General features: G+C 39.6%; 1 protein-coding gene across 1 annotated transcript in view; it reads left to right on the top strand.

The window, feature by feature from the left end:
- The first annotated feature begins 4874 nt into the window (after window positions 1-4874).
- Window positions 4875-13469, top strand: part of CLCN1 (chloride voltage-gated channel 1) — a 38042-nt gene continuing 29447 nt past the window's right edge. The window contains exons 1-2 of the mRNA XM_026044455.1: window positions 4875-5081; window positions 12953-13106. Of these exons, the coding sequence (XP_025900240.1) occupies window positions 4875-5081; window positions 12953-13106 (361 nt within the window). The remainder of the gene's footprint in view (window positions 5082-12952; window positions 13107-13469) is intronic.

Here is a 13469-nt window from a genome sequence, read left to right as displayed (position 1 = left end):
CTGTGATTCAGACCATCAGAGAGGTTATTTTGTTTGTGTGTTTGTTCATTTTATGGGACATAATACTGTTCCATTAAAGCTCACTTGTTTTTTGCTACAATCAGTAATATAGAATGCCATATCACAATCTGTTCAAAACTCCTTTAGGCTCATCCAACAGTTCCAACGTCTACTTTAATGGCTTCTTTGTGTCTTTTATAAGAATTCTTAAACTTTCTAGACTTTCTTTCTACTCTTCACTATGAAGTCTACCTGTCTTTTAAATTATTTCTGAGGGTTTTCTGTCGTCATGCCTCCTTATTGAGTTTTGTTCATGATGTCCTGCTACACAGCTTAGATTTCTCGCTATTGCTCAAACCTTAGTCTATGTTCTATTCTTTATTTACTAGAAAAGCTGTCTCTTCTCCCTGTCTCTTTCCCTCCAACTAACTCTTTTTAAAGCATTCTTATTGCATGGTAGCAGCTCTTTGAAGCCTCCTAGGGTAGCTTCAATTATAAAATGTCGCATTTAAATCCCTTGTTCTCACTTAGATTACATTTTACCTTATCATATGGCAKTTTTTTTCCTACCTTCCTACCTTTTTTTTCCTACCTTCCCATGCTGTCTTTTGCTCCATCTGTGTCTATTACTTGAGACAAAGTACACTTGCTGTGGCCTATTTCTGTCCTGTATCACTTCCCCTTCCATGTTCACCTGTCTATTATTGCATCTGTCTTTATCTCTCATTGCCTCTGTTATTGTGAAGTAATCTTCCTTCTGTCATCCTTCTCCTCTTTATTCTGCAAAACTCTTTCTTTTTCCCTTTGTTTCTGCAGTTTCTTTTGTCTCACAGCCACACTTTTATATTTTCTCTTTCACAACTTTTATGGACCTCTAGGATCAAGTTCTCTGAAGCGTGGAATCTTTATTCATTCTTTATTTATAAAATACTTCTTTCTTATCTTTATGTGTTGTTCCGAGTAACAGTAATTCTGCCTCCACAAATTCGACTCATGTCAGTTTTGGACAGTGAAAGAATCTGTGTCACTATCCCTTATAATTTCTGTGCATGTAGGATTGATGTTGGCTGTTAAATAGATATTATGTGTCTTTCCAGAGAAGTTCACAGTCTATTGGTGAGCCATAAGGTTTGCATACAGTGAAACCAAGTGCTACAGATCTTTTGAGATGAGGCTGGTGGAGAAACATAAAAAGCACTAGTATAAACAGTAGGTTTGCAAATTAGCATGATGTCTGATAATTGTGTGGGAAGGGCACAGGGGACAACATTAACCTTGTCCATCTTGATTAATAATACTGTGATTTCAGGTGATAAATATACCTGATRCAGGGCTGTGAGAAGTGCTGGTGTTCAAGGTTAGCCTATATCTCCCTCTCACTCAATCATTTCTTTATTCCCCCCACCCCCTCATACCATCAGAACTTGCACTATATAGGGAGTAGAATGGGGAGACTGGGAACTCTATTTCTGCATTCTGGAAGACATTTAGGAGAAGGAAATATTGGCAGAAATAGACACGAATTCAAGACAAAAGGGTGAGACCTGAGGCAAACTGAGAAAAGGAGGGAAAAAGACAGATGGCTAACTGGAGAAGAAATCAATCTGCGGTGAGACTTCTAACTTCTATTACTTTTTTTTCTCATTTAAGACTCTACTTTGGGCTATAGTGGTTGTTCCATGTATCATGAAGGTGTCGTGTTTGAAGAAGGCACAATGGAAGTGGCACTTTGGTGTCCCTCTAGGGACTATAGTATGTGAAGAATGAACTGCTATAAAAGCAGGTGCAATATCTTTCCTCTTGWGTGCTGTGGGGCAATCTAGAAAAGCCAGCAGAGGCCGCTGCATTTTTTGAGTTCTTCCAAGACCTTTAGATGTGCCTGTAGGATTGTGAGAGGTCATATTTTTGGGTGCCCATGTTTGTGACTAGCACAAAGATGGTTATTGTTATAAAAAATGAGTCTGGTCTCCTGAGTCCATTGCTAACCTCCTAAGCAACAGAAATACCATCTTGCTGTGCCCTATCAGTACTAAGTCTTGGTAGCAAAAAGGAGGCAAGAGAGGGAGTAGGACAGATGGGGAATAGAAAAGAGATATTGAAATAAATTATCACAGGGAATTACAGAAAACAGKAAAGGAGAGAGATCCAAAAGCACTTGTGCTGCCATATGCAGAAAGACAGATCTTTGCGGCTGTACTCAAGATTCTCTATGCTTTTGTGACATGCTGGTCTGAAAACATTTATAAGACAACAGATAGAGCCGGAGCAGTACCTTTCATTAGACCATCTTGGGCAGGTGGATAAAGTAGATGAGCTGTCAGTGCTACAAGTTCTTCTTTGAATCTGAAAAAGAAACAGCATAGCTAAAAACACTAAAAATGTAAAAAAAAAAAAAAAAAAAAAGTTGAGAATAGTTGCTTTGAGTGTAACTTGGTTATTATCAGTAAGATTATCTGTGATGGATTGTTGGTACCTTCTCTTTTAATATCCTCTCCTTGATGGAGAGCACCAAGTAGCACTGATAATGTGCTTACCTTTAGGGGAAAGAGAGGAAGAGGTGATTTATAATCTATGGAACATGGTAATATTAATGTGCAGAAGATGTATGATGCCATAAACTGAGACCTGTTTGTAGACTGAGAGGGACAGTACTGGAAAATATCTTTCAAGGTAGGATCATCTTATTTTATTATATAATTATATAGTGATTTTCCTTGGGAATTCCATAATATGTGACAGTCAGTAGTGCTTGGTTAGTGGGCAAGAGGATTTTTTTTCTACTGAAGCAATTTCTTATGTGTTATTCATGCACCTCTTGAAAAATGAGAGCTAGAAAAATGTCCCTTTGAGTAAAGATTTTCTTTAGTTGACTGAGGTGGGTGTGATTAGTGTTATCTTTCAGTAGATGTGATAGTGAGGGAGTATCTGATGCTGTATTACAGCTTTGATGTTTGCTGGCATTCAAARTGGTTGGTCTTTATGTTTTATATATATGGTATATACTTCTGTATTSAATATCCTTTTTTCTGTAATATATGCACAATCTAATATATGCTATACACTATTTTTAATGTAAGCCACAGTGTCCAGATAAATGATGTTAGTCTTTCAAAAGTACTTTGATAGGTTGGAAATGGTTAAAGATCTTATGATAGATAGAAATCAGCAAAGATGACTGGAACTTCTGTGCAGATAATAAAGATGATATTTTCTGCTTAGGAACTCTTCTTTGAAATGTTTCATGTCAAGTGTGTCTACTGACAGGCAACAGTCTAGAACTATTGCTTATTGAAAGTAACGTAGGTGCTGATGAGAATGAAACAGATGAGACTAAATGTTTAGAACCAAAAATGCTGTGGCTTTTGTAAAATTTCAGGTCTTGTCTTACATGCTGTGTGGTGTATGTTGTTAATGGATAGATTAACAATAATCATAGTGACCATATAGTATTGGTGAAGAGGTAAGGAAGGGACTTATGGAGGAAATTAAGTTGAACTTCCTTTTGAAGACTTTTTTTAACCTGCATTGGAAGATCAATCAGAGAAAGCAAGATGCCTCTCCAAGAAAGCTGTTGCAGAGGTCTGCAAAATGGAATACTTTGGCAACACTACACACTGTAAGGCTGCTACATTGGACCAATAAGAGGATGCTTTGCCTCTTTCTCCCATCCTGCCTGTGAATCTTTTAACTTGCAACGTAAATTTTGGGATCCGTAATTCTGTAGAGATTATACTTTCTGCAGGAGGAAGTTGTTGTTTAGCATTAACTCTTTTGTATTTATGCCTGAGGCAGATAGGGGTCTTATTGTTTTGTTCTTTTTTTTTTTTTTTTTTTTTTTTTCTGAACAGTTCCTATCCTCTCAAACTCACTTCTCTTTGTTGATTAATAGCTATCAAAAGCAATGTAATCGCAGGTAGACTGGTAGTGTAGGAGTTGTCTATAGGCCTTGTTGCTGGAAAATGCTTCTAATTTCTTTTACTGTTTGATTKTTCAGTGGCGTTAGCTGAGCTAATTGCTTTTCATCTGGTGGAGAAATAAGTGGTAGAAGCTGTTGAATGCTCAAATCTGTGGACCAGTGAGCATCAAGAACAGAAATTTCTGCACATACCCATAACTCAATACCTACAGAGAGATCTGGTTGCATTCTCTAAAAGTATTCCTCACAAGAACGGGAAATTCTTGGATTAAGTAGTTATGCCTAGCAATTCACAGAGGTGCTAGAGTTCTTTAGGATTTGATTCTTTTGTAGACTGTGGACTTGAGATGTAGCAAAGGTATCTTGGGACATGAGATGTCCTGTCCCATCTTGTTCTGTATCTTTATGGCTGCTTCATCATCGGAAGGCTGATATCTGGGGAAAGAAAGAGGAAACGCCCTGAATTTTGTTTCCATTGCAAATATGTCTTGCTCAGAACAAGGGAAATGTGCAGGAAAAGACCTCCTGGAGAAGGTCTCCTCCTATCTGCTTCATGATTTYGTATTTCTAGCTCTCTTTTGCATATTCCTTCCTTTCTCTCCCTCCCCTTTCCCTCTCCTTCAGGAGTCCCCTGTGGCACACACCTGATATTCAATCCTGGTGGAGTTAGTCCCTTTTGCCCAGATCAGATGTGGCACTGGGGAATCATGTGACAGAAAAAGGTTGCTATAAATATAGTTAAGCCCTGCAATCACTGCCTTTGGGTGGGAAGAGGAGAAAGTGAGAGACACAAGGAGGAGGAGGGTCAGAAGGAAAGGGTGTACAAGAACAGGACAAGCTGGAGTGGTSTGAGAAGAGAGAGAAAGCAAAGAAGAAAGAGTGCAGAGACCATGGTCAAGATCAGACCACGAGTTAGTTCTAGGTAAGGTCTAGAGTAGAAGCTCTGTTAAAACTGAGCATGAGGAATAGTAAAGACATGGAGACCTCAGAGCACAAGACGCAGGAATCCAGACCGAAATCAGCTTTGTGGGGGGGCATACCACAGTACGACTATGTCCGCTTTGAGAGATGCACCCGTTTCGGGATACCTTTGGAGGCAGGACTCGAGGCCAGGGGGACAGGGGACGACCTGCACTGTCTGGAGAACTCTCTCAGCCACCCACAGGTAGGGCTGGATAATGGGGACCTTTATGGCAGCACAGGTTTCATTGGGAACACTGAGACTCTTGGGACTCTTAGGATGGTGTTGTAGAGTGCACAGCCTTGTCTGTTCCCAATCYTACCAACTTCTGTTCTCCTACTCTCCTTCTTGTCTCCAAGGTCAGTCATTGACCTTTCAGTCATTCTTACATTCAAGAATAATACTGTCATTTCAAGTCAGAGGTTGCCAAGGTTAAGAAGAGAGTTAGAATGGGCAAACTAAAATGGGAAATCATCCCATTAATGTATCTGTAACATCAAATAGAAACTGAGGCGGCTTTCAGCTGAACTGTCATATTAAGTAGAGAAATACATGAGTGAAAACAGAGAATAGAGCTGCATAGATGGATATTTATCAGTACAGCTGTATAGAAAAGTCTTACAGAGCATTCTTGAGTGTTCCCTCAAGAAAAAAAATGTGCTCATAGACTCATATTGACAGTTCTGGTAGCTCTTTTGGAAGTCTGAGTGAGGAATTTTCTAACCCTTACATCTGATCTGACTCTTACTCTGGTTCGTAAAACAGTGGTTGCAGAAAAAATAAGTGCTTGGGACTTTAAATCGGCTCTGTATATGAATCTTTTTTCCCTTGTCCTCTGTATCTCCTCTACCTCCCCCTTGGTGCAGCCTCCTGCAAAGCACAGGGGTGAGAGGGTGAGTTTTCATCAGAGACTTKGTGTCTTGTTTCTTAACACTCTGCTCATTCTAAGCTGACATAAAAGGACATTATAATGATGAAGGAACTATTCCAGTGATGAAGGACAGCAAAGGGGTGTGGTGGAGGGGATATTTGAATGTGAAATTCACATAAGAGAAAATATGAGTGGATGAAAATATGAGAGATGCATTATCTCTGAAAGATTTTTGTGATTCGATAATAGGAAAAAAGCGTATGTGCCATAAATAAAATTTCTTTTAGTAGACAAGCTGCCCAGTGGGAATCATGTGTGCCACAATGCATGGATTTGGGAACCAGTCTTATGATCATATTCAGGATTTTTCTCTTCTGAAATTAGCTAAAATGACTGAGAGTATGCAGATGTCTTTCACCTAAGTTGTTCCAGAGCCATTCACTTGCTTATACAGAAGCAGCAGCTAAAACTGGAAGGTGTCTGGAAAAAAAAGGACTGACTTCAATAGTTTGTGCTATTTTTACACTAACGTAAGGCAACAGTTTGGCTGCAGCAGTCTGCCTAAGTAGATGAATGCTGCAGGACAAGCATGGGTAGGTGATGTGATGGAGAGGTGCTGAAGTCCAGCCAGCAAATGGGGGTATGCTGGAATGCAGCACTTGATGAAAAAGCATTTGGAGTGAACAGAGCAGAAACAGCTACTGTCACTGAGCATCAGTGACACAAGAATGGGGAGCCCTCTGCCACAAGTGGGGCATCCAGGCTGGGAGATGCAACCCTGGGCAGGAGGGACTGCAAATGAAGTGGCTTCTCCTGAAGGGGAAATGTCCCACCTCCATCAGCTTTTCCTGAGTCCAGACCTGGGTCTAGACAGGTGTCACAGCTGTGCTGGGAGGGTAGCATTTGCCTGGCATGTGAAGTGGAGCAATGTCTAGGGTCTGATGGTTGAGGGGACACGTGCCTTGTGTTACAGGGACCATTAAGGTGTTATATGAAAGGGAACTGTGGGATACAAATTGTTCCTCCTGTAAAGCACATCCATGCACAAAATATCCCAATTAACCTATATCCATCCCATAGATATTCGTAAATGTCCAAGAATTTTTCCACAATCAGATACAGATGAGACACAGTGAGGCAGTGCAACCTACCTCCATGCTCTTGCTTCCTGCCACTGGCACATCTTTGCATTCAGCTACTGAGGCATGTTGATCACGTGAATGTTAACAATCTCATGCACAAAAGAGTGGACCATGACATGAATTCCCAAGGCCTATCATCTCCAACTAGCATTGTCCCCAAACAAGTATGCATATAGGAACATTGAGCTCTTGAACTGGGACATACATAGATTTACTGAAAACAAGCCTTAGAAATATATTTACTTAAATACTCGCACACACATATATGAATATTATGTTTATGTATACAAGCTTGTGTACAGATACATTTCTGCAAAACCAGACTTGCTGCAAGTATACATATTTTGTCATGTATTTGTGTGCATGCAGTTGAAGTGTAGCTGTGCATGCTGATGTACACATCTTGTAGAAGCATGCACACTTACGCTGTTTACATGGAAAACAACTTGCTACACAGGTTTTCATSCATTTCCATGCAGAATAACTCTTTCTCCACCATGCTGTTACTAAATACCTGACAAAASGGAGATTTTAGATCTCATGGAATTCTCAAACCAGTGCCACTGTTACACCCCTGATGTTACACCACTCTGATGGCTATTGAGCCGTTTCCTTGGGCTATCTATTGTCTTGCATTTTAGATGTAAGTTGGATTTGTGATTTGACTGAGTTTATGCAGGACCTGGCACAGTGGAATCTTGGCCATTATCTTGGATCTTCTAGTGTATCTAGCAGATTTTAAATAATAAAAGAAAAATAATAGTAGATAATAGTATATACATAATTACTGACAGTTAAGACAATAGATAACAGCCATACAATAGATGACAAAATATATATTGATAAAATATGCAAACTGGTACATGGTATGATTTGAGGTTTGTTTCTTTCTGCATCTGGTACATGGTATGAATTGARGTTTTTTTCTTTCTACATGAGTAATAAGAGATTTTCATCAAGCAGGGTCAAGTGGTGAAGAATTTAGGGGTTATGTTATTCATCACTGCAGAAAGGATGTTTATAGCAGTGAGCTCTCTTAAAATTGCAATAGTGTAATGTGAGGAATGTGTAATAAGTAATCAAACAGTGCAGTATTATAGAATAACAGACTCACAGAAAGATTTAGGTGACCTGGCACCTAAATGGAACCTCTGGAGGTCTTTAGCCCTAACATCTTCTCACAGAAGGACTGACTCTAGAGCAAGAACAAGGTGCTCAGGAACTCATTCAGGCAAGTCCTGAACATCTCCAAGAGTGGAAAGTCCCAAGCATCTCTGGGTAGCTGTGCCAGTGCCAAAACACTCTTGGGATGGGGCAGACAGGGATATGTTTTCCTTACATACAATCAGACTTCTCTTTTGTTGCGTTGGACCTGTTTCCTCCTGTCCTTTGTTGTGCTCCTCTGAGAAGTCTGTCTCTGTTCTCTTTCTAACCCCACCATAAGGTAGAGGGGAGGGATTAATATTAGATTCTCCCTTTGCCTTCTCTTCTCCAGGCGAAATCATTATTTACCTGTTGTCCCATCCAGCCCGAGTCGCTCACATGCTCTTCCTTCAATCTGTGTCTAAGCAGTTGAACCTAGAATTTACGAAGTGTGATTTTTGGAGTTTTTAATCTTGAGTTCAAATAGCAACTCTTTTGTTATCTACCTATAAAGAACTAAGAAGAATCAATTCAGGAATAGCAACATGGCCATAAAGCAGGATTGAGAGGAATGAACAATCTATACAGCCCAATGGTGCCACAATGGCCTTGAGGAGGAGATTAGAAATAGTGTGCACTGGTAGTTTTTGGGGAAGAGATTTCAGCACTAGATTACACTGTGTAGAATTTAGTCAAAATGTCGTGAGAAATATCATGGACTTTGGGCTGAGGTGGGAGAGGAGTTTTATGCATGACAGTAGTTCCCRGAAAAGTCTTGAGATCATGGTGGTGTATACCAGCATCTACCATGAGAGTCTATGCAGGATTTCCTCCAGTAACTCCAGCAACAAAACTTCATCTTTCAGGGAAGACGAATTCTGCTGTTTTACAGTTCAACAGTTATTAATATTTCCTTCCTGAAAATGAACTTACCTAAGTTGTGCTTTCTCCCTGGATTTTTTTTCCTTAACAGTATTTTTGCTTTCAGCTACTTATATATCATTATCTTGTTCCCARTTACTCATCATCTTTGCAAGCTAGACATAATATTACCTTTCTGACCATCCCTCTAGATAATTGGTATCTACTAAAATTGTCTCCTTCTGATGTTCAGAAACTCTGTGTTCCTTGTATTAGAGAGGTAGTGTCAGAAGAACAGAACAGTGTAAATCTTACAGTATTTCTAGTTCTACATGTCTTCTGATGGAATTTCTGACCTAATGTAATTTTGCTAAAATGACCATATCTTGATTTCCAGATTCTTACTCTGTCCCACAATCTCCTACAATTTGAGACAACACCAGAATCCAAAAGAAGCAAAGCACATGCACAAAACATGCTTTTAGTTGAGACTAACTTGTACTCCCAGAACAAAATCTTCATTAAAACCTTCCTTGGGTCCAGAGACCAACTCCTTCTCTTTCATGTCCTACGTCAACCATTTCTAGCCAGACTGAAGGAGTGAATTAGGATGCTGCACCAAGTCATTTACTCTTTGTACTATTATATTTTAATGTCCTTCCATCTGAAAAAAAGGTGAAAGACTCCAACTAGAATTTCATATTTGGCAAGCATTTGGGTTTATATTTTGAATTGTATTTGATATGAAGTCATCTCTTCTGAATTCTGATAGCTAATTAAACATTAGTTGATATAATTGTTAATGTGAAGATGATTTATTCAAAATCTGTTACTGCTGGCAGCCTTGCTGGAAGAAACAGGCATGGTAAGGGAAAAAAGTTGTGCAGTCTGCTGCTTAGGACTAGATTTTATTTGTGACAGTCTACCTTGTGTTTGCAATCTGTCGAGTCTTTCAACTTGATGTTTCACTGTCTGGTTCTGCATTATCCAYTTTAGAGAAATGACATTCCTCATTGCTGAGAGACTGCATTGCCAAATTTGATGCTTGCTCTCATAAAAATGATGGAGTTAATAAATACTATAAAATCTTTCAGTTTCCAGTACAGTGATAAGTGTAAGATTGCTTTCAGATAGATGTTCAGATAGAATAGATCCTTTTAAGGAACAGCAGGGAAGCCACCTAGAGGTGTATTCGGAGAACAAATTATTGTGTATGAAAGAAACATCAGCTGACGAATATATGCAAATAAATAAAACCCTTAGGACCTTCAGTCGTATTTGCTGTCTGGAGATATAAATTGGTTCAGCACTGGAACAAGTGCTTAGAGAAGGTGGGGAATCAACACCCTTGGAGATGTTTAGAACTTGCCTGGACACGATCCTGTTGGACTTAACATGCTATAAGCCTGGAATTAGACTAGAGAGCTCCAGAGGTGCTTTCCACTCTAAATCTTTCCACGAATCTCTGAATCTATTTGATCTCAAATTCTCTCAGGTCAGCTGCATTTTTTGCTTTCTACAGTTGATGTCTGAGATCATGGAAGTCCCAAAGGAACRTGAGTAAAATCTCCTGTGTCACTCAAAAAGGAGATTAAGGAAAGCCATGAAATATAAGCATCTCCTAAAAACATGTAGTAATACTGCATATGTCTCAAATGTCTCGTGATTATCCAGCTGAAGTGCGTAGTTTTGCTAATCTGAATCTGAGTATCACTCACTCTTCTCTTACAACTACTCAGAAAATCTTAGAGAAGCAGATTTGTACTGGGGAAGAAAGAGAGAGTGACATTCTGGCAACTGTGAAGTACCAAGACCACAAGTCATGCATCAGATGAGAACTTCGAACTCAAAGGTATTTCGCTGAAAATACCCTACAGTGAAGAGATTTCCTCGATTTCTTGAACAATTATCTCCCCTACCTATCCCAAAAAGGAGAGAGGTAGGATGTCTGCTCCCAAGGGAATAATCTGATAAATGAACAAGTGGGCATAGGTAGGATTCTTCAAATTTACTTGAGATCTCTTTGTTGAAAAGAAGGCATAGCTGTCAAGTTTATTGCAGATAAACATTTTTGCATGTGCAAAAATGTCATACATATTTCTCAGTTCACATACRCTCAGCTACTTGTGAATTGCATGTTACCAATTGCATTTCAAGATTAATATTTGATGACAATGACTAGATTAGGTAGTTAGTAATTTCAGAGGAGTTGGAGATATGTGGACACTTAAGAAGATGGTTTGAATAAATAACAGAAAGTAGTGTGTGCTACCCTGTGATAACTGTGCTGCTGCTGCTATTTTTTCACTGTATACACCAACATTGGCTGCATGTCTCATTAAGGATTCGCTGGCAGTAGGATGAACACTCCCGGGCCATTACTGCATTCTGTTTGGTGGTGTGATAACTAAACCTTCTAAAGTGTTAGATAGTGCTGACACACTGTATTAGAAAGACCTGAGGGTGGCAGCCTTTTGGGAATCATTTTAATCTTTCATATCACCAGACAGYCTGTTTAATCTCTTTCCTTCAGACCTGAGGACCTGAGCCTGTTTTTACTCTTTATTAAGATATTACAAAGTAATTAKCATTCTGTGATCATATATTGTGCTCCCCAAAAGGGAATGCAAAGATTTAGGAGAGATGGGAGCTGGGCAAATGGTGGAAAACTTAGCCCTCACCCWAGGCAATTTTTTGAAGAACATGAGTTAGTCAGACCCATTCACAAAGAGCCTGTAGGTACCCCAGACTGCAATGGGGGTTTCATGATCATCCCAGATTTGAACCAGCCGCCAGTGGATGCTGGTTCATTAATAAGTCTAAGAGTTTAGCACCYGAAGAGTAAACTAAGTTGTATGATTGGGTAAACTACGATAATGTCAGAAGTTCTACAGACAGTTGTAATTCCTGCTGTATTCTTTTAGGAGAAAAGTCCTATGCCCCTTCATTAACATGGAAGACCTTATGGCATCAGTGACCGAGTAACATATGAGGCATGATGTAAATATCAGTGGATATCTGCATCTTTGAAGGGGGTCATGTTTAACCATGAGAAATTCCATGTGCCTTTAGCAAATATAAGATTTCAAATTCATCCACTTCCTTTATCCTCACTGTGTAGCACCTGACCTTCTTTTAGAGCTCTTACCTTGCACTGGCAGTTGGAGCAAACTACAGTAGGCAATGACTTGTACAGAAATCACATCTCCATGTTAGTGGGTTGGGTACTAGGTGGTAATGCTGACCATGGTGATACTTGAGTGGGACAGACATGCTCCAAGAAGGATTGCATTGGATCCCTCAGAGGCAAAGSTACTTACAGTTTGAATTCCAAATGAATCTAGTTGAGGAAGAGGAGGATGAACAGTTTCATTGTTGCAACAAGGCAACTCATCTTAGCCTGTGTCATCACATTATTTTTTTAAATTGCATTATTAAATTTTGCTTAAGCTTTGGTACTCTGACCCAGAGAAATCTATGTAGCTAAGCTATGTAGCTTTTTTACAGAGAGATTTCAGAATTGAGCTGCACTATGTTTTGGAAGAGAATGCAGCTTAAACATCCACACTAAAATCAGGGTACAGAGATTGGATTCATTGRATGGATTCATATTTGTACTGATATAGAGGGAAGAGCGGAACACTTCTAGAGATCTTCACTGTCCCAAATAAATATCCAGATTCTCTCTGGAAATTAACAAATTAGCTGTGCATGACAAATGTTTGGAAAGCTCAGTCAGATGGTTTGTCCCAGACCTGAATTTGTACATAGGAGAGCCTAAGGATCCTCTCCTGCCACTATTTTTTTGTGCTATGTACAGTATGCATGCAAAGCAGCAGACTGGCTGCTATGAATATGAACAAAACCATCTCCTTTCTGTGTATTAGAACCAGAAAGGAAATCTCTATGGAGATTCCGTGTGTCCCAGTCTCCCTTCCTGGGTATGCTTGAATCTGTACAGCTGTTAGTAGATCTGCCTTTGCATCTTTCATACCGTCTGTAAAGGGATATTRCCCTTAACTTTTCATTTTGATCTCTCTTGCTTTCTGTTCCTCTAGCTTTATGGCCAATACACAGACCAGGTAACTGACTTCTCAGAGAAAGACGCAGAAAAACTACTGAATAAGAAGCAAGTGCAAAAGAACAACGGAAGAACYCTGAAACATGACAGTCAAATAGAGATCAAAGAAGAGCACTATTCTAAATGTCAAGGTAGGGAACTGTTCATCTCCACTTTTCCTGTGACCAAACATTGAGTAGATCAGCCAGAGAGCTGGAACTTAGGGCAAAAAGATAAGGAAGCTTAGACTGGGGAGACATGAATAAGGAAGGAAAACGAAACACAGTGGATCAAAAAGACATTTCCATATCCCCCTTCAAGCTAGAAATATCCCAGATCTGTTTGGGAAAAAAGTCACAAAGTAATCTCCCCTTCTACAACAGATCTATGAAACAGGATGGAAAGAACTTTCTTGAAASAGAATTTTTGCTGATGGTGTCCATGAGGACACCCCCTCCCTCTCCTTCCTTTATTCCTCTCTCTCTCTTCTCCTTCCTTTATTCCTCTCTCTCTCT

Source organism: Nothoprocta perdicaria, unplaced genomic scaffold (assembly GCF_003342845.1).
Source record: "Nothoprocta perdicaria isolate Ctin4 unplaced genomic scaffold, notPer1 scaffold_366, whole genome shotgun sequence".
Classification (NCBI taxonomy): domain Eukaryota; kingdom Metazoa; phylum Chordata; class Aves; order Tinamiformes; family Tinamidae; genus Nothoprocta; species Nothoprocta perdicaria.
Note: the sequence above shows the minus strand (reverse complement) of the source record. Positions and strands in the feature narration are given on the sequence as shown.